Source organism: Spermophilus citellus (assembly GCF_964194105.1).
Source record: "Spermophilus citellus genome assembly, chromosome: 2".
Lineage (NCBI taxonomy): Eukaryota > Metazoa > Chordata > Mammalia > Rodentia > Sciuridae > Spermophilus > Spermophilus citellus.
In genome coordinates this window covers 192,273,608-192,296,769 of record NC_138183.1, presented here as the reverse complement: position 1 = coordinate 192,296,769, position 23,162 = coordinate 192,273,608, and the positions used below count along the sequence as shown (strand labels likewise).

General features: G+C 46.8%; 1 protein-coding gene and 1 long non-coding RNA gene across 2 annotated transcripts in view; one reads left to right on the top strand and one right to left on the bottom strand.

The window, feature by feature from the left end:
- Positions 1-23,162, bottom strand: part of MAP6 (microtubule associated protein 6) — a 74,728-nt gene that overhangs the window by 13,433 nt on the left and 38,133 nt on the right. The window contains exons 2-3 of the mRNA XM_081278875.1: positions 8,363-8,576; positions 5,962-6,158 (exon numbers count right to left, since the gene is read on the bottom strand). Coding sequence (XP_081135001.1) covers positions 5,962-6,158; positions 8,363-8,576 — 411 coding nt within the window. The remainder of the gene's footprint in view (positions 1-5,961; positions 6,159-8,362; positions 8,577-23,162) is intronic.
- Positions 6,166-15,718, top strand: LOC308640902. The gene is made up of 3 exons (XR_014020378.1): positions 6,166-7,219; positions 12,873-13,004; positions 14,168-15,718. It is a non-coding gene; the product is annotated as an uncharacterized lncRNA (long non-coding RNA).

The following is a 23,162-nucleotide window of genomic DNA, read 5'->3' as shown; positions in this document are numbered from 1 at the left end:
CTGGGGAAAACCTTTGCTCCACAGCATTGGTGGGGCAGGGTCGGGGTGGGAGTGTGGGGTGCTCAATGAAACAACAGAAAGAAATGCTTTGTAAGCAATCAAGAAATGAAAAATTTTAGAACATTATTCAGTCTGTGGGCTCACGGTAATGCAATAGCTGGAACGCTTTAGAAGTGTTCTTCTTTAGAGTGTGTACCATGCACAGCTAGCTCATATGTATTGCTTCTCTATTGGCAAGAAATGGAACTCGTACCTTCCAAGTACTATCAAGGGAGGGGAAGGGCCTGAAATACCGTGTTTAGTGTCCACTCTATGTCCTACCACCCTCGTGTCATGTCCTTCCCACTCTGCTCCCCTGAGCCGAGTACTAGTGCCTCCATTTCCAGAGGAGGACACCAAAGCTCAAAGAGGCTGGTGAAAGGCGCAGCGTTGCACAACACACAGATTCCGTCCACCAACAGGGTGACGTCTAAGGGCACTGCCATCATCCACCAGAAGCCACACAGTAAGTATTAAAGCGTGCAAGCGTGCTGGCCTTAGCTCTCCCTGTTATGGGTGTTCTAGGATGGACTGGGTGTCGCGAGGAAGTGTGTGCTCAATGGTGGGTGGTGCCTGCCTGGTTCTGCAGGTACCGTGCAGGAGAGTCTATCGTCCTGCCTTTGAAAGAGCTGACTCTCCTGACCCGTGTCCTCCGAGACCAGTGTCTCAGCAGTGCCAGCCTCAGTGGGGCTGGGGTGGAGCCTTGCTTCAACTGTGTTGGTCCCTAGGCTACCTCCTGAGAACATGAACTGCTGTATGACATCCGAGCAGTAAAAGGACCTTGTGACCACGATGGCATGCCAAAGGCGTCCATAGCCCTTGTGACGTGGGACCTGACACAGCTGCCCAAACCTGTGAGACACAGGTTATAAAATCTTAAACCCCAGTGAAAATAGAAAAAGAGGGAAGAATTTAAGAATGTACAAACTTTCAGGAAGAGTTGAAATATGCTCATAACTAATTTAGCAAAAACAATGATCAATTTTAGGGCTTGATTCTCAGCACCACATAAAAATAAAATAAAGATGTTGTGTCCACCTTAAAAAAAAAAAAAAACTAGATGGAGGCTGGGGCTGGGGCTCAGTGGTAGAGCGCTTGCCTGGCACATGTGAGATGCTGGGTTCCAGCCTCAGCACCACATAAAAATAAATAAATAACATAAAGGTATTGTGTCCATCTACAACTAAAAATATAAAAAAACAAAAACAAGACTGCTGGTTTCAGTTGCTTGTTTTCTGCTTTAGGAAGGCAACTTGATCAGCAGGTTGGGCTCCGGGCAGCTGCGGGAGCACGGGGTGGGGTGGGGAGTGGGGGGGGCTGCAGGTGTGAGGTGGAGCCCTGCTCACCGGGCAACCCAGGGAAGCCGGCCAGACCTCTGCCTCCTGCCTTCCCTGTTGCCCAGGTCTTGCCCTCCCTGGGTTCTGAGTGTATCTCCCTTCTCTTATTCTTCAGGTTCGTTTCGGTGTCTTATTTGTGTGTTTCTGTGTCTTTTTTTCTGCCTCTCTTCCTACCTCTCTGCTTCTCTCCTGTCTTCCTTACCATCTCTCTCAATCCCTACTTTGTCTTTCCCCATTAACTGATCTAAAGAGATCTGACTAGTATGTATTTGTTTCATGTATTGAACCGTTTTTGTGTTTTCTGCATCATACAGAAGTGGACAGGTGAATGGAATTTTTCTAATCATCTGGAAAACAAATATATAATGGGTTTTTAAAAATTATTACCCTTGATTGATTCTTACCACTGCCTCCCCACCCCCACCCCACCCCCCAAAAAAACCCCTTAGAAATCAGGGCCAGCAATAGAATAAAAGTCCCACCCTAGGGCTCCTAGCCTAGAGCCGGAGAGGACCTGTGGCAGTTGCCAATGCAGGGGGAGGGGGGATAAGCATGGCGGTGGAGCATGCGGGGTGTGGGCGCCACCTGGGCGGGTGAAATGGAGATCCCAGTCAGCAGCCACTGTCTCATGGCACCAGGCCTTTCTGCCACTGAACTCTGCCACTCTCCAGCCTTTGCCCTTTCCCTCCCAAATGAACTACCCCCATCCCAACCGAACCTGAGCTCTCCCCAGGGGGGTGTGACCCCTCCACACCTTTGCTCATAGAGACCCCTCTGCCTGGCATGCCTCGGCCACCCCCGGCCCTGTTCACCTGGTCAACACCTACCCATCTGCTGAAGTCCTTCCTGATCCACAGAACCAGCTAGAACGGATTCCTCCTTCATGCCCCACTGTGATCAGAGGCAGGGTCTCAGTCATCCTGCTTCCCTAGTGCCCAGCACGAAGCCTGGCACACACAAGGTATCCAATCAATACATGTTGAAAATGAAGAGAATGAAGTCTTTTGCCTCCCACTTTACCAGAAGGATAACAAAGTGGGAAAACTTGGCCCTAGCACTGAGGTTCTCCCCTGGTCCCCCACCCACCTTCCTACCCCCAGACCTGCTCACCTGCATACTCTGCACCCCCTGCACCCCTATATCCTACCACCCTCCGAGGCGCCCTCTGCCACAAAGCCTTCCACAACTCCCAACCCCCAGAGGAAGAAAGCTGTCCTTCATCTGAGCTCCCAACTACCTGATCTGTCGTGACCTCTTTTGGGCCTCTCTGGTGGCTTTTCGGCACCCCCACGATAGGCATACGCGATTGCAGTCCCCATGCCCACATGGAAAGCCGCCCCTGGAGGTGAACCCTCTAGAATGACCATAGATTAAATGAGCAAGTGAAGACAAGCCTGCCATCCCTTGCAAGGAGAAAGGCCAGAACCAGCACCGCTCCTGGTTCCTCACAGGGAGGGCTGCAGTCAGAGCCCAGCCTTCCAGCACAGCAAGGCTGTGCGGGGTGCAGGGGTCACCCATCCGGAGACAGGGGATCAAAACATTACGCTACCTTTTTGGCCAGTGCGTCTCCCGGTCCATCTTCGCCTTTCCCAACACTTAGTCTGACTGCTTGCAATTAGTATCTGAGGCAATCTAAAAGAGTCAAGCTGCATTATGGAGTTGCCTAGGACAACTGCAGGGCACAGCTCGTGGAGAGGGGCTCAAATGCCAAAGGTTGCTTCCTTCACCTACTCAGCTGGGCCTCACCAAGGAAATAAGATCAAGAAAGTGGTGTTCGTCTTTAGCATTTATTTATAATTGGAAAAGCTGTTCGGTTGTCTGTTTTCTGAGCAAGCACAGACCACAAGCACGTCACAATCAATTGGCTATACATGAATATTTTTGTCATTCTCTTACTAACAGCGGGAATGAAATAGCACCAAGAGAGGTGTGCGCTACACGTTACATAGACAATCTGTGGTATGCAACAAAACCCAGGCCACAAAATCGCAATTAGACACTTCCTGTCTGCCTCAGTGAGGCACAGCTATATGGGCTGGTCGGGATCCTGGGCAGAGAAGACAGAGCTGGGGAAGCCAGCGCATAGCTCTGTGGGGATTTCTGCAGGCGGGCCAAGCAGACAAGGGCCAAGTCTCTGTCCCAGCCCTCTTGCTAGGGGTAGGAGCAGCAACCACAGAGAAATGTATGCAAATGAGCAGGACAGGCATTGGAAGCTCGGTCACCTCCAGAAAGGCAACACCAAACACTGCTTGAGGAACCAAGATCAGTTTCGTTCAGTATGTTCAGGATACAGAACGAGACTGGCTGAGTTTTATTTGTAAACAGTAGAAATCAAAGGAAATTTCTTGCCAGGAAAGTGACACATTCAAGAGTCAAAGTGAACCACAGAGTTTTCTCAGGTGGGTGTGTGACAAAGAAGGGGGCACTGACAGGTTGAAAAGGAGATTATACTGTCATCTAAAGCCTTGGGCAGGGCAGGGTAGGAGTTGCAGTCCCTGGGGCTGCAAAGTGGTTGCAAAAGCCTGTGAGGCCCTTGAAGCAAACCCTGACTTGGGCAATACCAACTTGGCTCAGCCACTCTACATAGGGGACCATCAGGTGCATTCTTCTGGCTGTGCTGCTGTGGAGACAGATTTATTTATACTGCCTACCCAGTCTAGCACAGTGCTGACACAAAGCATTCCATTTGTGAGTGACCCCTGAATGATCCCCTGTGTGTCCTAAACTCTGATTCACTGGATCTGCAAAATGCTCCGTGGAGAAATCCAAGCTGTAGCTAGCATCCATGTATCTGGCTAAGACTGAAATCTTAAGAGAATGACCAGACATCTGCAAATTCTCTGGATACAGTTAGATCAAGTTGTTAGAGTTCCCTGGTAAGTTTTATGATTAGCTAACAAGTTGCCGGAAACAGTACTGAGATCTATGCCAGTCACTTCCGTACAGGCATTTAAAATTTGGGACTCACCAGCGTTTCCTGCCTTCGGCACTTCTCCTTCACAGGCCACGCCCTGAGGGAAAGGAAGGTGGCAGTGGCCTGAACAGACGCTTCTTTCTGGTTTTCCTGTTTTATTAAAACCAGGCCTGTGTTTTAGTTTGCAAAGACCTTCTCAACCAGCCCCGCAACAAACAAAATAGAACACAGACACTTTGCTGCCTGGGCAGTGAGAATAAGAAAGCCCGGGAGCTCTGCTGCTTCTAACCTGGGAGAACCCGGAGGGGCTTCTGAGGTATGGAGCTGGGAGACCTCCACTCTTCTCCTCCAAGACAAAAAGAAGGCACCCGGGCAGAGGCTGGGTGTTGGCCACAGCCCAGCCATTCAGAATGCTGGGGAAGATGGCCTTCAAGGACAGGAGAAATCAAGTGTGCTGAGCAATCCACACCTCACATTTGCAAATATATTCTTTCTGGTAGACACTTGGGGTTCCCTCATAAGCACTGGGGATCTTTCACAATGACTCCCTAATTCCTACAACACAACTCTAGCACAGCTATGGTGGCACTCACCTCCCCCGGGGCTTTGGCCACACAGACACACATCACAGAATACATTGAGAGCTGCTTTTTAAAATTTCTATCAATGAGGTCAAAAAGACCTGCCAGTTATTTCACAGGGTCCTCTCCTAGCCTGCGGCTGTGTCATAGAAACACCCGACCTGAAGTTCGGCACTGGCACCGCTGGCCTCTGTGGAGCAGAGCGAGACCCTTCAGCGAGGGAGGGTCAGCACCGCCACGCCTGCCGCTGCGGCATCTCAGGAACAGAAAGCACGCACTAAGTCCTCTCTCCCTCCACCTGGACCCTTCGTCCTTAGTCGCCCTCGACCTGTCACTCTGCAACGCTGGCAGCCTGCCGAGGACAAATGGGAAGGCAGTCTCCCACAGCTGTGGCCTTCCTATGACACCTACAACACCTACAACACCCACCCTTTACCACCGCTGGCCTGGTCTCGGTCACCAGGAGCCTATCTATCACTTGGTGTACAACTTAAAGCCCACCAGTAGGAAACAAAACACAGGCACACACTTCTAACAGAAGATTCTAGAAGATTAAAGTTAACAGACAACTCCATTCCATTGACATTAAGGCCAAGGTTGCTTTTTCCTTCGTTTTGTTTCTAACATTTCCACAAATGTTGTCAATCATGAAGCATAAGCTGAGCTTCTATAGCACATGATCACCCTCTAAACTTTGGAAAAGAAACTTCATCTAAAGTTCAAAATCAACCAGTTGACACAGAGCTTGGGAGGAGCAAGAGGAAGAGACCCTACTGCAGACATTTCCAAGCCCCACCAGGAGGTAGGCTTGGAGCTGGCTGAGTACGGTCCCCAGGGGGAGACACGGCCAGTGCACAAGGCTTCCTGGTGTCCCAGGGTCCCGAGGCTGACATAGGCCACCCTCAGGAGGAGGAGTGGCCCTGTGTGTGAACCAGGGCTCCTCCACTAAAAGAACAAAACCAAAGCATTCCTGGAACACTCAGGACCAAGGCAGAGGGGAAGTCTCTAATTAATTTTGTGGCCTTTTTGTTTGTTGGTTTAAAAAAAAAAGAGAGAGAGAAGAAGAAAAGGAAAGTGCAGTGACATTTACTCTTTAGCCTCAGCCAGTTTATTGTTCATCTCTTTGCTTTGCTCCTTGTCGTCGGGCTTGGTGGCACTGGGACTCTCCGTGCTCTTTTTCTTGGCAGCCTGGCCCGACGCCACCTGCTTGTCTTTGGCCTTCCTCGGGGGCTTATGGCTCGCTGAGGTCTTTTTTGGTTTGGAACTCTGAACACTAGGTTTCTCCACCTGTATGGAGAGACAGACGGACCGCAAATACAGAAACACAAGGGGAGAGGGTGGGAGAAAGGATTCAGAGAGAAGAAGACATTACAGTATTCATCAAAGGAAAACGGGGAGCAAGTCTGACACGGGAAGCACAGTGGAGGAAGGACTTCCAGTGACACTGGCCTTTTGGTTTCTCTGTCTGAACTCCCTGGTTAGTCTCTATGGCAGCACTCTCTCTGGCTGCATGGACTCACTATCCCCTCCCTAGGTGGCCCCTCCCCAGATGGCAGGCAGGTCACTGTTATGCTGCATCTGCTGCCCCTCCCTATGGGAATATTATACCTCATCACCTTGTTCAACTCAGGCACAGGCATATGATTTCCTGTAGTCCTTGAAATGTGAGAAGGGACGTGGGTCACCTCCAGGCCAGGACTTGAGAGTCAGCCTGTGCTTCCAATGCTCTCTGCGCCTCTGCTCAGAGCGGTGCTCTCCATCACCCCAGGCTTAGGCTGAAGAGGCATGAGGAACAGAGCTTCAGCCCCCCATGATGGACAGCTGCTCGTGCAAGATGAACTTTGGCTGATGTCAGATGCTAGGAACCCAGTGGCTTATTGCTGCGAGTAGCTGGCCTTCCCCTGTTTCTGTCTCTGAGATGGGAATGCACATGGAGAAGTGTTCTTATTGAGATCCTTTGAGCTGGGATGTGTCCAGCCTCACCAGGCCATTGGGGCTGCACGGCCAGCCACATCTCTGACGGGCCACCTTGACAATTTCTCCCAGAGCAGCTGCTCCAAGCCCAATCCACTCTCCCTGGGATACCTCTTCTAACTCTTCCCCCTTGTTCTGAGGACACAGCCTGCTCTTTCTCAGAGAACTCTGGAGCCACTGAGCATGATGGGTCGATATGCTACTCGGGCCCATTGATTTCTAGATTTAATTTCCCCTATCCTTCCTCCTTCCTCCACAGGAATCTTCTTTTGTTCAATGCCAACCCCATGTCTTGGGTCCCACCGCATCTGTGGGTGGGACATCGACTTGCTGAGTTCCTATGATTTTTCAGTCACCCTTGATCTGCAAAGAAGGTAAGCAGTCATCCTGGTTTGTCTGGAATGGAGAGGTTTCCTGAAATGTTTCAGGCAATGGGTAGTTCCTTTACTTATAAAATGGTCCTGGCCACTTAGGAAACTCCACCTGAGTACTAGACTTTAGGACAAAAGCAGAGAAAAGACGGTTTGGGTTCTAAAAGTATTTAGGTTGTCAGATGTTTTCTGCTGTCACATGCAGGAGAGATGATGTGTACCCAATTCCATATGGTCTGACATCACAGAAAAAGGCTGCTTGGCATGTGCGATTCTTACTTGGGAGCTCCATCTCCAACCTCCTTCCCCCAAGTATGAATTCACACTGAGAAACAAATCAGGTAGGGTAGTACTGTAAGAAAACTCCTGAATACACTTTCACAAACTGTTTAGTGACTAATGACAGAGTGTATCTTGCAGCTGATGTGACAGGTGTGCTGAGACAGTGAACCCTGCTGGTGGATGGCGTGTTATCAAGGGAAGAATGAGAGGGTGGCTGTGTGCACACCTGGGAGGAAAAGAAGGGGCTGGAATGGAATGGGGTGGGGGGAAGGGCCCTACGGGGGCAGAAGCACAGCTATTTTAAGATGAAGGGATTTACAGCTCAGGTGAGATTTCCTGCTACTTCTTTTCTGAATCGCTCAAATGCAGAAGCTAGTTCTCTGGAATTCTGCCCACCTTTAAGGTGTTTTTTTTGTTTTGTTTTGTTTTGTTTTGTTTTTATCTCAGGTAATGGTTCTTTCTAACATCTCCTTATTTTATTTTATTTTTTGCGGTGCTGGGAATGCAATCCAAGGCCTCACGCTTGCTAGGCAAGAGCTCTATCACTGAGCTACATCCCCAGCCCTTTTCATTTATTCTTAAGATTTTGAGACAGGATCTCACTAAGTTGCCCAATCAACCTTGAACTTATGACCCTCCCAGCCTCAGCCTCTCAGTAATAGCTGGGATCACAGGCCCCACAGCTAACATTTCCTTTGAATTTAACAAAGGTTCCTATTGAAGATGCCTGTGGGTCTCAGTGTGCTAAAAAGGAAAGGAGCCCTTGGGGCCGGCCAGTGTCTGCGGTGCCCACTCCCAAGCTCTGCTCGGTTCACCTTTCCAGTCCAGGCTGTGCTGAAGGGTTCCCCACAAGATCTGTCTCACCTTTGGGGGTTCCTTGAAAGGTTCGCTATAGAGGCTGCGTATTCTTCTGCGCTCCATGATCTTATTGTCAGCTGCTGTTGGCTTATTGGCCTCCCCCTTGAACTGGGCGCTGTAGCTGGTCTCATGAGCCATCTTGTCATCTGGGGGCTTGTACTGAGGCTTGGCTTTTATTGGTTTCACAGGCTTGATGTCTGTCCATGCTCTGAATTCATTCCTGTTGGTCAAAGAAAACATAAGTGATAAAAAACATTGTATGCCTGGAAGCAGGGCTCCTGACTCGGGCTGCACACAGCAAGCTCTCAATTAGTGCTTGTGGCACTGAGCGTGGCTGGAGAGTTAATGCTATTCTTTGATCATGGCAAGTGACAGTTGTCTTTCTTGCCAAGTGGACCCAGGTTGCAGCAATAGCAGTAGTGCAGACAGGCAATTCAAATCTTCAGACCTCATTTCCCAGTCTCTGAAATGAGGCTGAAAACACCCAGCCCAGTCAATAATTCAGTTCAACAGATATTGGATGCTGCTATGTGCAAATCTAGAGTTGTGAAATGAGACAATGTATTAGGCTTACTACCATCTCTAATGTAGCCTACCAATGAATGCCAAATTCCTTCCCCCTTTCTCACAATGAAGAACTTTTGTTCTATAGATTCCTTTTTAAATTTTTTCGTTTGGGGTGGTTTTTTGGTGCTAGAGATGGAACCCAGGCCCTTGTGCATGCAAGACAAGTACTTTACCAACTGAGCTACATTCCTAGTCCCCCTTTTTAAATTTTTTTAACAAAGGAGTGAACCCAGAGTCATTTAACCAACTGAACCACACCCCCAGCCCTATTTATTTTTTATTTTGAGACAGTGTCTCACTGAGTTGCTGAAGGCCTTGCTAAGTTGCTGAAGCTGACTTTGAATTTGCAGTCCTCCTGCCTCAACCTCCCAAGCCACTGGGAAGACCTGAGCTTTGGTAGGTAACTATGGCCGGTGCTTGAACATTCCTGGGGACCAGCCCCAGGCCTGTGTGTAGAGCCACCGGGTTCCTAAGTCTAATCATGACAGCCAACTGAACCTGAAGAGGTGGAGAGAGAGGAGGAGAGGTGAGGAAAGGACCAAAAGAAGCCCTGATGCCTGAGTAGGTGGGTGCTGTTGACAGAATCAGGAAGCTCTCAATTCCCATCCCATGCTCCTCCCATGTGCACCACTGTGCCTGGCTGTTCTGTAGAATCTTAAGGGTCCTCCCTTTAAACAGCAGTGCCAGAACCAAAACAACCGAATCAACTTAGATGAAAATTTTGTGAAACGGCTCAGCGTTTATAAGTCTTAAAGAAGCTGCATGCACTGAACATCATGGGGTATCACAGCTAAGACTTGTGTCTGGATGTGAATCTAGGAGAGACTCCGTGTGCTCTGGTGTGAACCGCTGCCGGTTGGTCTGTCGGCCTGTCAGCTTTCCTGTTTACAGCAATCCCTCTCTGCCTTTCTGATCTGTCCTAGGGCTGGAGAAGAGATGGCCAACAGTGTTGAAAACAGGTCTGCCCCTGAAGGTGGACGAGGTCCTCCCTGTAAGTGTGTGCCATTTACTGCAAAGCTCTGGGCCCTGAGGCCTTGATGGGGTCTGCTTCCTTTGGGGGCCATGAATAAGGAGTAGTTAGTGCGAGAATCTGCAGAGTTGGGTTCTTCCAAGGGCCCCTTCACCCCCACTGACTTCCTCCTCCAGGGCACAGAGAAAGGGGGCCACAGAAAGACTTTGGTCTGCAGGAGAGAACAGCCTCTCCAAGACCTCTCCCACACTGAACATTGTTTTCTCATTTGTAAAATAAAAGAATTAGGCTAACCATGTCCCAGAATGTCCTTCTAACTCTAATGCTCTCAGCTATTAAAACCAATTTGGCAACACTAAGCCTCTAGCTGGTGGTTTGACCTCCTGCTCTCTGGATATCTCTAGGACTGGCTCCTATGTGAAGAGAGGGGCCGCTACCTCTAAGTTTCCAGTGCAGCCTGGGCCACCACCTAAATGCCCAACCAACACCTCCAACTCAGTGTGCCTAAACCCCAACCGTCTGGTCTTCCTCGCTGACTTGTCTTCTTCAGGGTTCCCTCGCTGCTCATCTTCGCCCACTCATTCACAAAATATTTCCAGAGTGCTTGTGCTCTCCCTTTCTGGAGGTTGAGAGCTGTGGAGCCTAAACAGGCAAGAACAGTCCCTGGGCATCAGGTGTGGGAGGCAGAGGGACTTGAGGTTGCTCCAGGGAAAGACCCTGAAAGCAATTAAGGAGGAGGGAGTGAGGAGCATGGAGCTCCCACCCCAGCCTGGGAGTCAGGGGGAGCTGACTGGCAGGAGGTTGGCCAAAAGGTGGGTGCCAGACAGATCGAGCAGCATTTCCAGAGGCTCCTGAATAGCACGGGAACCTGTGGGCAGTGTGGGTGGCTGGGTTCCCATTTGGCGTGGAAGAGCAAGGAGCCTAGTCACCATGGAGGGCCTGCTGGCCATGCTAAGGGGAGGGTCTGCCTTGTAACATGAAGTTGCCAATGAGTCCCAGCCAAGGGTGAATATGGCCAGATCCATTTTTGGAAGAGCACTTTGACAGTGGTGTGCGTGGTGGACTGTGGGAGAGAGTAGAAGTGGGACCCAGCTGGGGACCGTGTGGAAGTCAGGAGGGATATGTGGGCCTGAACCAGGAAGTGGCAGAGGGGACCGAGGAAGCACACTGAGTTGAGAAGGCAACTGGGCATGAACCGTGGGAGGTGCGGGGCCTGGATGAATCTGGGGAGGTGCAAGGACTTTGGCTTGGGGGTATGCCACTCACTGAGATGGGCAACTGGGAGGAGCATGGGATGGGAATTGAGACCTTCCTGATTCTGTCAACAGCACCCACCTACTCAGGCATCAGGGCTTCTTTTGGTCCTTTCCTCGCCTCTCCTCTCTCTCCACCTCTTCAGGTTCAGTTGGCTGTCATGATTAGACTTAGGAACCCGGTGGCTCTACACACAGGCCTGGGACTGGCCCCCAGGAATGTCGAGCACCGGCCATAGTTACCTACCAAAGCTCAGGTCTTCCCACCCTTTAGAGCTGAAGCCCTTTCCATTAGACAAGCCCCTAAGAGTTGGCACTGCCTGTGCCAAACCAGTCCCAACCTATTCTCAGTAGATGATGGCAGAAATCCAGATTCTATGCTTCTATCCCTACCTGCTTCCAGAACTAGGACTAAGATACATATGCACTGTCCCTCAGCAGTTTTCTGGGTCATCTCCCACTGGCCGGCCTCTGCAGCTCCATGCATCTCTGCAGTGGGTGAGCTGGCAAGTGTCTCACTTGTGAACATCATCCATGGGATGTGGACCCCACCCATGGAGGGGGTGGGGGAGGGGAGTAGTGACCCTGATCTTGAACAAATTTGGTACATCAGATGAGACCTTGTTAATGCATCCCATCATAGGTCCACTGTAATTATGACAGACTGTTAGGTTTAAGCCCAAACTCCATTTCTTAGAACTTTCTTCAAATTCTCCTTAAAACCTCCTCCAGCCACATGCAACAACTAATCATATGTCATAAAAATAAAGTTAGGGGGCTGGGGCTGTAGCTCAGTGGTAAAGCACTTGCCTAGCACGTGTGAGGTACTAGGTTCGATCCTCAGCACCACATAAAAATAAATAAAGGCATTGTGTCCATATACAACTAAAAAAGAAATTTAAAAAAAATAAAATTAGGCTGGGTGCAGTGGCGCACACCTGTAATCCCAGAACTCAGGAGGCTGGGGCAGGAGGATGGCAAGTTCAAAGCCAGTATCAGCAAAAGTGAGGCACTAAGCAACTCAGTGAGACCCTGTCTCTAAATAAAATACAAAATAGGGCTGGGATGTGGCTCAACTGTAGAATTCAATCCCTGGTATGTAAAGTAAACAATTCAATAAAGTTACTATTTCTTATTATCTTTTATAAGCTGAAGGGTTTTGGTTTTGGTTTGGATATTCTCTGTAATTCTTACAATTTTGAAGAGGAACTAGTCTTAAACCCCTTAATAAAAGAGATAAAACAAGTCTCAGAGAGGTTAAGTTGCTTGCATAAGACCACACAGCTGGTAAATAGCAGAGCTGGATGTGAAGGCAGGTTGGTCAACTCTACAGCCCACAAGCTCCCATTGCATGTGGAGTATGCTAGAACAACCGTGCTCACCTGTCTGCAGCAAAGGTGCTTGTTCAGTGCCTAGCCTGCTGTCCACATTGCTATGGAGGGTGGGATGACACAGGCTGGGCGAGGTGACTCCTGAGCTCCTCCAGCCCTGAGAGTCTTGACCAAGAACCATGTGGACCCCACTCACAGGTGAGTTGTGCCTAGTGCCTCTTGCCAAGTGTTCGTGGTCCCTTGCACCACAGCCCCCTTTGCCTATATAACCACATTTATACCCCATCATTCATTTATTCATTCATCCATTCATTTGGCATTTGCCAAACACCAGTCATGGGCGTGGCACGTGTCCCGCAGGGATGAGTAAGCCTCGGTTGGTGTCTATCACTTAGTGAGTCAGGACCTGTCCATGTGTGATCCTAAAAAAGGCAGAAGGAAGCAAATGGAGCAGAGCTCAGAGGGAGAGAGGAAGAGGAATGCTTAATTCTGAAGGGCGACAAAGACCGGGGAGAAGAGCACTGAAGGTGAAGGAGTAGACGTGGGGGGTTCGCGCACCAGTCTGGGTCTGCATGGCAAGTTCAGAGAGCAAACAGATGGGGGGCTGCTCAGGATGTGGGGGGTAGGGGTCTTCCTCAAGGTGACCAGGCGAGGGCCTGGAATGCCTTGTGTGGATGTAGGTGGAAGGCCCGGGGAGCCACTGAGGGTTTCTGGGCAAGGCAGCACTGCTTCTCTAGGGATGGCGTCCTATTACCAGAAGCCCCAGTTGTAATGATTCTTTCAGGCCCAGCTCAGGGTTCTCTTCTTCCAGGAAGCCTTCCTGGGTTACTCAACCCAAAGATTCCCACCCTCTTGGCTCCTGGTTCATCGACTCTACCGGCTAACTTTGTGGTTACTATGCAGCTGCATGTCATTCTTTAATTCTTTCATGAGTTCATTTCATCTTTTTAAAGGATAAGATACTTAGTAGAAAATCCAGAACAGAATCCTACTTTGGGGTCCAACCTCCCTTGCATGGCTATGAAGAGAGGTCCTTCTGATTCAGACTGCAGAGAGATAGAGCTGGGCTGGACTGAGCACCCCCTCCTGCCTGTCCTGCCAGGCCTCTTCCCATGCCGCCGGCTGCCATGCAGGCTCTCTTACATGTTCAGAGGTTTGAAAGGCTTGGCATTCAGTGGGCAGTGAATGGAAGTAGCTATTGTCTTCTTTCCTCTCTGTTCAGCTAATGTCACCTCCTCCTGAGCTCTTTGTTCCCCACCCCAGATGGGGCAGACACTTGTTCTTTGGTGGCATACCAATGCCTCACTCTGAAACCTATGACCCTTCCACCATCCAACACCTGGAGGCAGACATGTAACCCAGGTTTTTCTTAGGGTCCTTTAGACTCATGGCCACCTTAACTCTCGGCGACAATCACACGAAAGAACTTCCCTTCAGCCAGTCTGGATGCACACTACAGGGGGGCTCTGGGCATATCAAGAGGGCCCCATATCTGCAGGCTGCTAATGCTGGCATCCTAGAGATGTTCCTCATGCCAAGCTTTCTTGTATCACGGTGTGTGAAGCCACTAGGACGTTTTGGTCTCTAACTGCATGACCAAAGGCCCACTGTCCCCTCCACAACAGATCCACGGCTGGATCCTGCTGTGTGTGGCTTGATGCCTGATTTATCTCCTACATGATCTCTGCAGGGACAGAGGAGGGTCCCCAGTGGATGAGCAAACTGCAGACACCTCAATGGCTCATGTGTCCTGAGAAAATCTGTGGAGAATCGGTTGGGCCAGCCCCCAAGCCTTACCAAGGAATGGCAGAGCCAGGCCTGGCTTGAGCCATCTCCTAGAGACTTGGTGGTAAGTGTTTTGGGTTGCTCTCTTAGAAGATTTGGACAGCTGCTGGTCATATTCAGGGACTCTGGTGTCTTACTGCAGAGGCCATTTTGAAAAGTGTCTATAGATATCTACCTTCAACTTCTGTCCAGCCCTCTGCCCCTACCTCTCCTGGGCCTCAGAACCTCCTCTGCCTGGACATGGCATTAGGATCACAGCACCAGCACCCCTTAGTTCTGATTCACCTGGCACAGGCTGCAGGGTAAATCCCATGCCACTCCCACCAGCAGACCTCCAGCAGCTTCCAGTTCCTACAGTGTTGGGAGCTGCCCTGGATGCAGCCACCTTTAAGTCCTGATGCACCAGGTTCTGAACAATTACTGCCTTCAGTCTGGCACGGCAGTGCCAGGTCGCAGTAACTTAGGCGTTACCCCAGCTCGGATATCAAGGCATGGCTCCAGGAGTACCTGTTACCCCGCTGAGGTTGAGTTACACTCACTTGTTCCTTTGTAATCCTACCCATTTGCCCTTTTGGGGATAAAATGTTCCATGAACCCTCCCCTTGTGTGTCCCCTATATAAGAATAAAGAATTCCAGTGGCTTTCTTTCCACGGACCCTTAAAGTAGGAGAGCCATCATGGATTTTGAAAAGGCATTTCTGTGTGTTTGCCTGCTTTCCTTATCATTTTCTTAAGTTATTGAAATAGTCAGATTTTGTGAACCCAGCATTAGGTTGCCAGCTAGGAAAGGTGGTGATACTCCAGGATGAGGTGCAAGCTCTGGCTCCTTCTAGTTCCCCCATGCTATGATTCCTCAGGATGGCAGGCAGAGCTTTGTGAGTTGACCCCACTTTACTCTTCCAGCCTTCTTTATCTCTGTCAGTCATTTAGTGAGCATTTTCTGTGTGCCAGGTGCTGGGCAGAGCTCTAGATGAATCATCTTAACTAATTCTCGCACCAGCACTTTGCGGTAGCTGCATGTCATCCATTTTGCTGGAAAGAACACTGCATGCTGCTGCCCTTCCCTACCACTGAGTGTCACTCATGCTGCTTCTGGACCTGCCATGCTCTCTTCTCGACACCTCCAACTACTGAACCACAATGCCACCTGCCTCCTGTGCTCTTCCCTCCAGGGGTCTCTCCCAACCCCTGGGCTGAAATCAGACCCCCTGGCTGCATGAGGCATCCTTCTCTGGCCTGCTTCTATCTGTGGCACTTGCCATGTTCTAGCTCCCAGAAGGTCACCTGAGTCATCTTCTTTCCCTCCATTCCTTGCAGTTGCTGAGGGTAAGGCCTCCACTTGACTCACGGCACTAAAGCCTGCTCCTTGTGTAATTCTAATTCATTGTTTATTGTAAATGCCAGGGCCTTTCAAATTAGAAATGAAAGATTGGCCTCCATTCTGTTCTTTCACAACTCTTTCTTTCCCAAATAATCCTCACCATGCTAGGACAGGGATGCTGCTTCTGGACCTTCTGAATGCTGCTTCTCTCTCCTCTGAATGTCTGAACAGGAAGCCCCTGGGCCACCCCAGGGGGACAGTGGAAAATTGCTACACAAGCATATCATGGCATCACTTCCTACAGTAAGTCCTGAGCTCTTTGGCACTCCTATCGTAGATCTTGATGTCCTCTCCTGGATGAGGTTAGAGTTGGTGACTCACTCTAACAAATAGAATATGGCAGAATTGGGGCACATAACTTCTAAGAGTGGGCCATTTAAGGCATTATAGGCTTCTCCTTGACTTCTTTCAGGGGACAGCAAGCTGTGTGTCATGAAGACACTCGAGTAGCCCTGTGAGAGATCCATGTAGGGAGGGACTGAGGCCTCCTGCCAAAAGCCATGGGAGTGAGCAATCTTAGAAGTGGACTAGGCTCAGGCGAGCCTTCATGTGATCTCATGAGAGACCCTGAGCTCCACCCACCCTGACAAGCCATTCCTGATCTCTGACTTTCAGAAATTGTATGGGATAATAAATACTTATTGTAAGTTGCTAATTTTTGAAGCAATTTGTTATACAGCAATAGATTCAAATGCAAACCCCAATCCCAAATTTTTCTTCCCAAAAGGGGTTTAAAATCCTCTTGTTTTACCTCAGCAAGGCAGAAAGCAATGGTGTGAGCCCAGCACTGAAGTTCAAGCACCCAGGAGAGCTGTGGCATCAAGTTCATGGAGAGAGGTCATGCTCTGGTCCTAAGAAACCAAGGTGAACAGTCTGCAGCCTTCATTAGAAGGTAGCAAAGCCTCCTGGGCCAGAAAACCAAAGATGCACTGCCTTGGGCCCAGGGCGTGTGCAGAAACAGACACAGGCCTCAGGAGAACACGGTGTCTTGGAACATAGCATGTGCCAGGCTCAATGAGATGCAGGTAGACTAACAAGGTGAGAGGAGGCCCTGAGCCCGGGCCAGAGAAGAGATACAAACGTGGCTCTAACCCAGCTCTAACTGCTGGGCCATTTGTGAAGGATTGACATGAGCCCTGTACAAGATCCATGTGGAGGTTAAGTGAGAAAGTATGTAAAAGAGTTCTTTAGTTGAAGAGGGGCTGGATATTCATACCAGAATTGCAAGTTTGGGGTGAATAACTGTTTAATAAATGCATTTGATTTTCATTACAGAGTTGTTTATTCAAGAAAAATTATTGCAGATCCTCTGTGTTCCAGGCATGGCTGCAGTCCTCTACCTCCACAAGCCTTGCTGACAGCTGGGGAAAGAAACATAGACAATTACATGATGGTCCAACTACCATGATATTTCTGACCACTTGCAGTCAATATTCTCATGCCCAGAGTGGGCAAAATTGAGCTTCCAACACCAGGCTTACTGCTGAGCATATTTCCTGTTAGACTTGAACACAGTAGCATTCAACGAATGCCTGCTTCACTGAATGTTCAATACTGAGTATCCACTATAAACAGATGTTCACTTTTTAAAGACTTGTCCCACTTAAGCACATTTGCATGCAGTGACTCAAGGGGGAGAGAGTGAAAGAGCAATTATAGAGGGAGAGACCAAAGACAGCAGAGAGAGCCATCACGGAGGAAGCCAGGTCCCAGAGGAGGGAGGAAGGGAGGAAAGAAGGTTTGGTCTTGGAAAGAAAGAGTCGTGAAAGAAGAGAATGGAGGCCATTCTTTCATTTCTAATGTGAAAAAGGTTGACATTTACAAGAAAAACGAAATAGAATTACACAAGGAACAAGTTCTACTGCTGTGAATAGCTGCATGTGTTAATTGGTACAAATCACTTCTTGACAAAAGTGGAGACTTAGAATAATGGATTACTGCCAACTAGGACCACATAAAAATTTCATTTCTCTTCCCCAAAGCCCCAGATTTATTTATTATGTATCTAAATCCTTGGGAAATCAAATTCTTTCCCTATCCTCTTCACAATAAAAATTTCAACATTTCTTAAGTGCTTTAAGAGGGAAGAAGGCAGAGCTTTAAAGCCTTAATGGCCTAAAATCTTCCTACAGATTTTCATGGGTAATTTATGTTGTCATGGAAACATATCAAGTCTCTGTTCAAAAATCTTGTCTACACTGGTTATTATGAGAGTGAAAGAAAGCAGGCTCCATGCTGAACTCTGATACAGGCAGTCTGTGAACGCAGTCAGTTGCCAAGCTATAGTCAGGAGACGGTGGTTAAAGGAAGCAGGATCAGTGGATTAAAAGAAAAGACCATCCTTGAACCTAGAGGGCTGCCAAGTGGTTGAGAGGACATTTTCTCCCCATTTTGAAGGGTGTGGAGATGCTTCCTCCTAGCCAGAAATGCCTGGGTCAAGAGAGGATCTCTGGGATCCACGCAGCACGTGTGTTTGCTTGCTTGTCTCTCAGTTGCCTTTGTGTGAATGGGAGAAAAGAGAAGCATCAAGAGAATGCCACTATGCTAATCAGTAATGATCGCTCTTCTTATCCATTAATATCCAGTAAATACATGTATTTACTGGATGTGATGGCACTCCAAAATGAGTAAAGCATATGTTGGACATATAAAAGGGCAGTATATAAAGTCTGAAGCTGATCTCACATGAATAGAAGATAAGCAGAAAAAAATCTTTCTCTCCTTAGAAGGATCTGATGTGGCTAACAGTTACAATGGGAAGTGTCAGGGCTTGGGTCCCTTTATTAAGTAAATGGCTCCTTTTCAAGTCATAGGCTGCCTGCAGCTCCCAGGCCTCTGTGCACCTGGAAAAGTGTCTCACACAAAGAAAGCCCATGTGTGTAGTATGGATATTATTATGAAGATGGATAGTCAAAAATTAAAACTGCTCAAACTAGGAGTTAATTTGACTCATCAGGAATCTGAAAATAAGGTACTAGAACAATGAGTGAGTTTAGCAAGGCTTCTGGATACCAGATTGATATACAAAAATCAATTATATTTCTGTATAATATACTAGGAACAGACAATGAGAAAATAAAAATCTAAAAATCCATTCACAATATTATTAAGAAAAATAAAATACTTATGAGTAAATTTAATGAAAGAAGTGCAACACCTGTGCACTTCAAACTCCATGACATCCCTGAGAGAAACTGAAGAGGTAATTATAAATATATATGCCATACTCATCATAGCTTGGAAGATTCAATATTGTTAAGATGGCAATTATCTAGAAGTTGATAAAATCTATAAATGTAAAGCAATTCTATCAATATCTCAGCAGGATTCTTTGAATAAAATGACAAGTTGATCTTAAAATGTCTATGGAAATGAAAAAGAAATTGCCAAAATAATATTGAGAAAGAGAAACAAAATCTGAAGATTTATACCACCTGATTTCAAAACTTATAAAAGCTATAGTAATCAATTATGTTACTGGCCTAAGCATCGACACACAGATATATGAACAGAAAACAGAGTTCAGAGATGGATCTTTGTATATAGTAGTGTGCTGAATCTGACTCCTACTGGTTTATAGAACTGATTATTAAATTCTCAGGAATTTAGTGAGTGGATTTTGAAACTAATAGTAGCTTTGAAAGATACCATGCAAGAGTATCACAACAGGAAATTGGCCAACTCTACCCATAAAGTTCTTCTAGATAATAGCTATTAAACACTTAAATCATGCCACTGGCTTACATACATGACCAATTTACCTTTGACAAATGTGCTAAGATAATTCACTGGGGAAAAGAGTAAACTTTTCAACAAATAGTGCTGGGAAAAACTAGAGATATCCATATGAAAAGAAAATGAATCTCTGCTTTACCTTGCCTCATACATAAAAAATAATTAAAAGTTAAGTATAGACTATAAAATTTCCATAAAACTTCCCAAAGAAAACAGGAAAAAAATCATTTTGGTTTTGGAATAGGCAAAGATTTCTTAGAATTTGAAACTCAAACAGGACAAAAGGAAAAAAAAAAGATAAAGTTTATTAAAATGAAACTTTGACTTTTCAAAAGACATCATTAAGACAATAAAAAGATAAGCACCATAGTTTAAGACACACACCTCTTAGACATATTAGATATATATCTTAGACATACATAATATATGTCCTTTATTAAACATAAAGGACTTATGTCCAGAATACTTTTATAAAGATCTCTTAAAACTCAATAGTAAGACAAACAACCCAACTTGAAAACAGGAAAAATATTAATAGACAATTCACCAAAGAAGATATACAAAAGAAAATAGCATATGAAAATATGCTCAACACTATTAATAATTAAGAAAATACAAATTAAAACCACAGTTAGATACCACTACACATCCACTAAAATGGCTATTATGAACACTGGCAATACCAAAAGTCACCAAGAATGTGGAACAACTGGGTCTCTCATACATTTCAGATGGGAATGGTCAATAGAATAGGACTTTGAAAAAATTATTTCTATGATAACCACATATTTACCATACGACCCAGCAATTCTACTCTTAAGTATCACGGAGAAATGAAAATTCACATCTGCTAACAACTTGTACATGGATTTTAACAGCAGCATTATTCATAGTCACCCAAAAGCTGAAACAACCCAAATGTTCAACTAATGCACAAATACACAAAATGGGTATATCCACACAATACAGTGCTACACAGCAATAAAAAGATGCAAATCAACAGAGTTAACCCTAAATAATAACATGCTAAATGAAATAAGCCTGAGAGAAAATAATTGGTGTCATATAATTTCATTTATATGAAATTTCTAGAAAAGGCAAAATGTAGAAATAGAAAGATCAGTAGCAGCCTGGGGCTGGGATTGAGAGAAGGCAACATAAACTGTCTTTTGAAGATAGCTACACCAGTGCAAAAACTTACTAAATCTCATTAAAATATACACTGACAAGGAAGGAGTTTTATGTTATATAAATTATATCTGAATAAAACTGGCTTCAAATTCAGCTGGAATGTCTCTTTTCCTGACATTGCTCTCTCTCCTTCTAAGAAGATGATCCTTGCTTCCTTTGATGCCTGGGCCTTCTACCAGATTCTTTGCCTGACCTCCCATGCTGTGCTTTTAGGTATTTGTTCCCAAGCCCACCTGTGGGGCCTGGGGGGCAGAGAAGGTGTCAGATCCACGTCCATGTCCCTGGTGCCTGGTTTGGAAGTTGGCACATTTCAGCATGCGCCCGACCAGTGTTGCTGAACAAATGACTCGGCACCCTCCTTTTTACCTCTTCATTGTAAAAATGACATGTAGCAATTAGTTCATTGTTCACTTTTCTTTTCCTTATTTGTAAGAATTCTCTACTATAGATAAAAACAAAAGACAATAATTCTCTGTGACTATGTTTCCCAGTTTGTCTTTTGCCTCAAATCTCTATATAAACCTTAAATTTGCATGTGGTTTGCTCTTCTTCCTTTATCATGTCTACTCTTGAGGTTACACTTTAAAAGTCCTTTCCTACTCCACAGTAGTATCAATATTTATTTAAGATTTTCCCTTTCACATTTATGTATTTAATTTACAATTAAATCTTTAAACCATTGGGAATTACCACTACTTTCACGTAGACTGGCAAAGAAGAAGAAGCATAAGGGTACCCCCATTGGCAAAGAGATGGGGAAAGGTAGGCTGGTCCAACCCAGGGGCAGTCTGCAGCTCCAGGGCTCTGCACAGTGTCTGGTACATCCTAGGTACAGGATGTTTACTGAATGTGTGAATTAGCGAATGACACCTTTCACATCGATAACCTTTGATCTGGCAATTTCATTTCCAGAAATTTGTCACAAATTTGGACAAGACAGCATTTTTTAACATATTATAAATTCTTGGTTATCATTTTGTGTGAAGGCCTTAAATCATACCTTTGTTTGTAAATATGAATGAATTCTAAGCCTGATGGTCTGGGGCATGAATAGATATCAGAAATGATTACATAATATTGAGTGTAAAAATATTAAATAGATGATCCCCACAATGCCATTTTCATTGCATTAAATATCACTTTTGGTTCTTGTTCCTAATGATTCACTGGAGCTTATCCCCATTAAATCCTGCCTCCAGCTGCTCCCCCTGCCCCTCAGCTCATCTGAAGTGATGTCCCCCTGGGGTACATCGATTGTGGGGCAGTCAGTCTGGTGAGTGAATTATGGACTTCCCTTACCAGGCGCAACTAAATTTTCATAGCTCCTTATTTTTCTTTTTCTATTGCAACTTAACTCCCAGCAAGTTTCAGCACCCTGCTAGCTCTAGGAGAAGTAACAGACATGCTCAGAGGTGTCAGAGTCTGAGGAAATGTGAGACTGTTTTTCAGGCCATGAAATCCAGAGAGGTTTACTTAAAAATGGGATGTAGAACCTCATCATAAGGCAGCGGGGTAAAGCTCATCACTTGCTGGGCTAACACCCAGGGAGACTGTGATTTGGTGTGGCTGACACCTTTAGAGGCCAACTGCCCAGGGGCAAGAGAAGGGCCCCAGACAAATGACTCCCTTACTCCCTGTCTACAAGAGGGGCAGGGGCAGACTCATGCACTTGCTCTTTCACCTTCAATGCAGCTGGTAAGGCTGATGTCCCCCTGGGTCCCAGAGAAGTGCGAGATCTTCCTTGAGGTGTCTCAGCCAGTCAGGGTCAGAATGGAACCTAGGCCATCCAACTCCACATCCTAAGTGCCACAGGCTGCCCTCCCAAAGCCTGAAGCACTTTAATTGGTCTGTGTCTGTATGGCCTGTCCTTGCCTTGAATTTTTTTTTCTTCTCTTTTCTACTGGGGAAACTGACTTTCAGACACAACCCAAAAATAACAAAGGCAGCAACAAAAGAAAGAGGCTGAAGACACAAGCTGGCATAATATTGGGCCCGTCAGGAGAAGGTCCATGTCCTGAGAAAGGCAATTTTCACCTTTATCACAGGTCCCTGCCTAAGTCCCCTGGCTCACCTCACTGGGCAGCCAGCATTTATGAACATTCACTTTACACATTGTAGGTACTCAGCTAACATTTTAAATCTTGTTTCATGTCTCTGAACCTCTGCTGGATATTTGGTTCAACAGGCGTTGAGAAAGCATCCTGAGTAACAGGAAGACATGAACTGGCCTTCAAGAACTTCTGTTGAGTAGGGCAGTGAACCTCACCCAATACAGAAATGACAAGGTAGACAGCAGGGCCAAAGAAAGCAAGGGACCTGGAAGTCTAAGGAGCTTGCAGAGGAATCTTACTGGTATTTTAGAAGACCAGTAAGGGTTTTCAGGCAGAGAAAGGGAGGCACTGAAATTCTTGCAATCCTTCCCTCCTCCAAGCTTCCCATAGCTATTCATAGGAAGACGATCATGTCCACACTCATTAACACAGCCTCAGTGCTTGGCATTGTCTTCAGTGACACCTCTCAAACAGCTGGAATGGCAGGTCAGAGTCTGTCACATCCTCCAGAGCCAGCACCAGGGTTCAGCTAGGCAAACAAA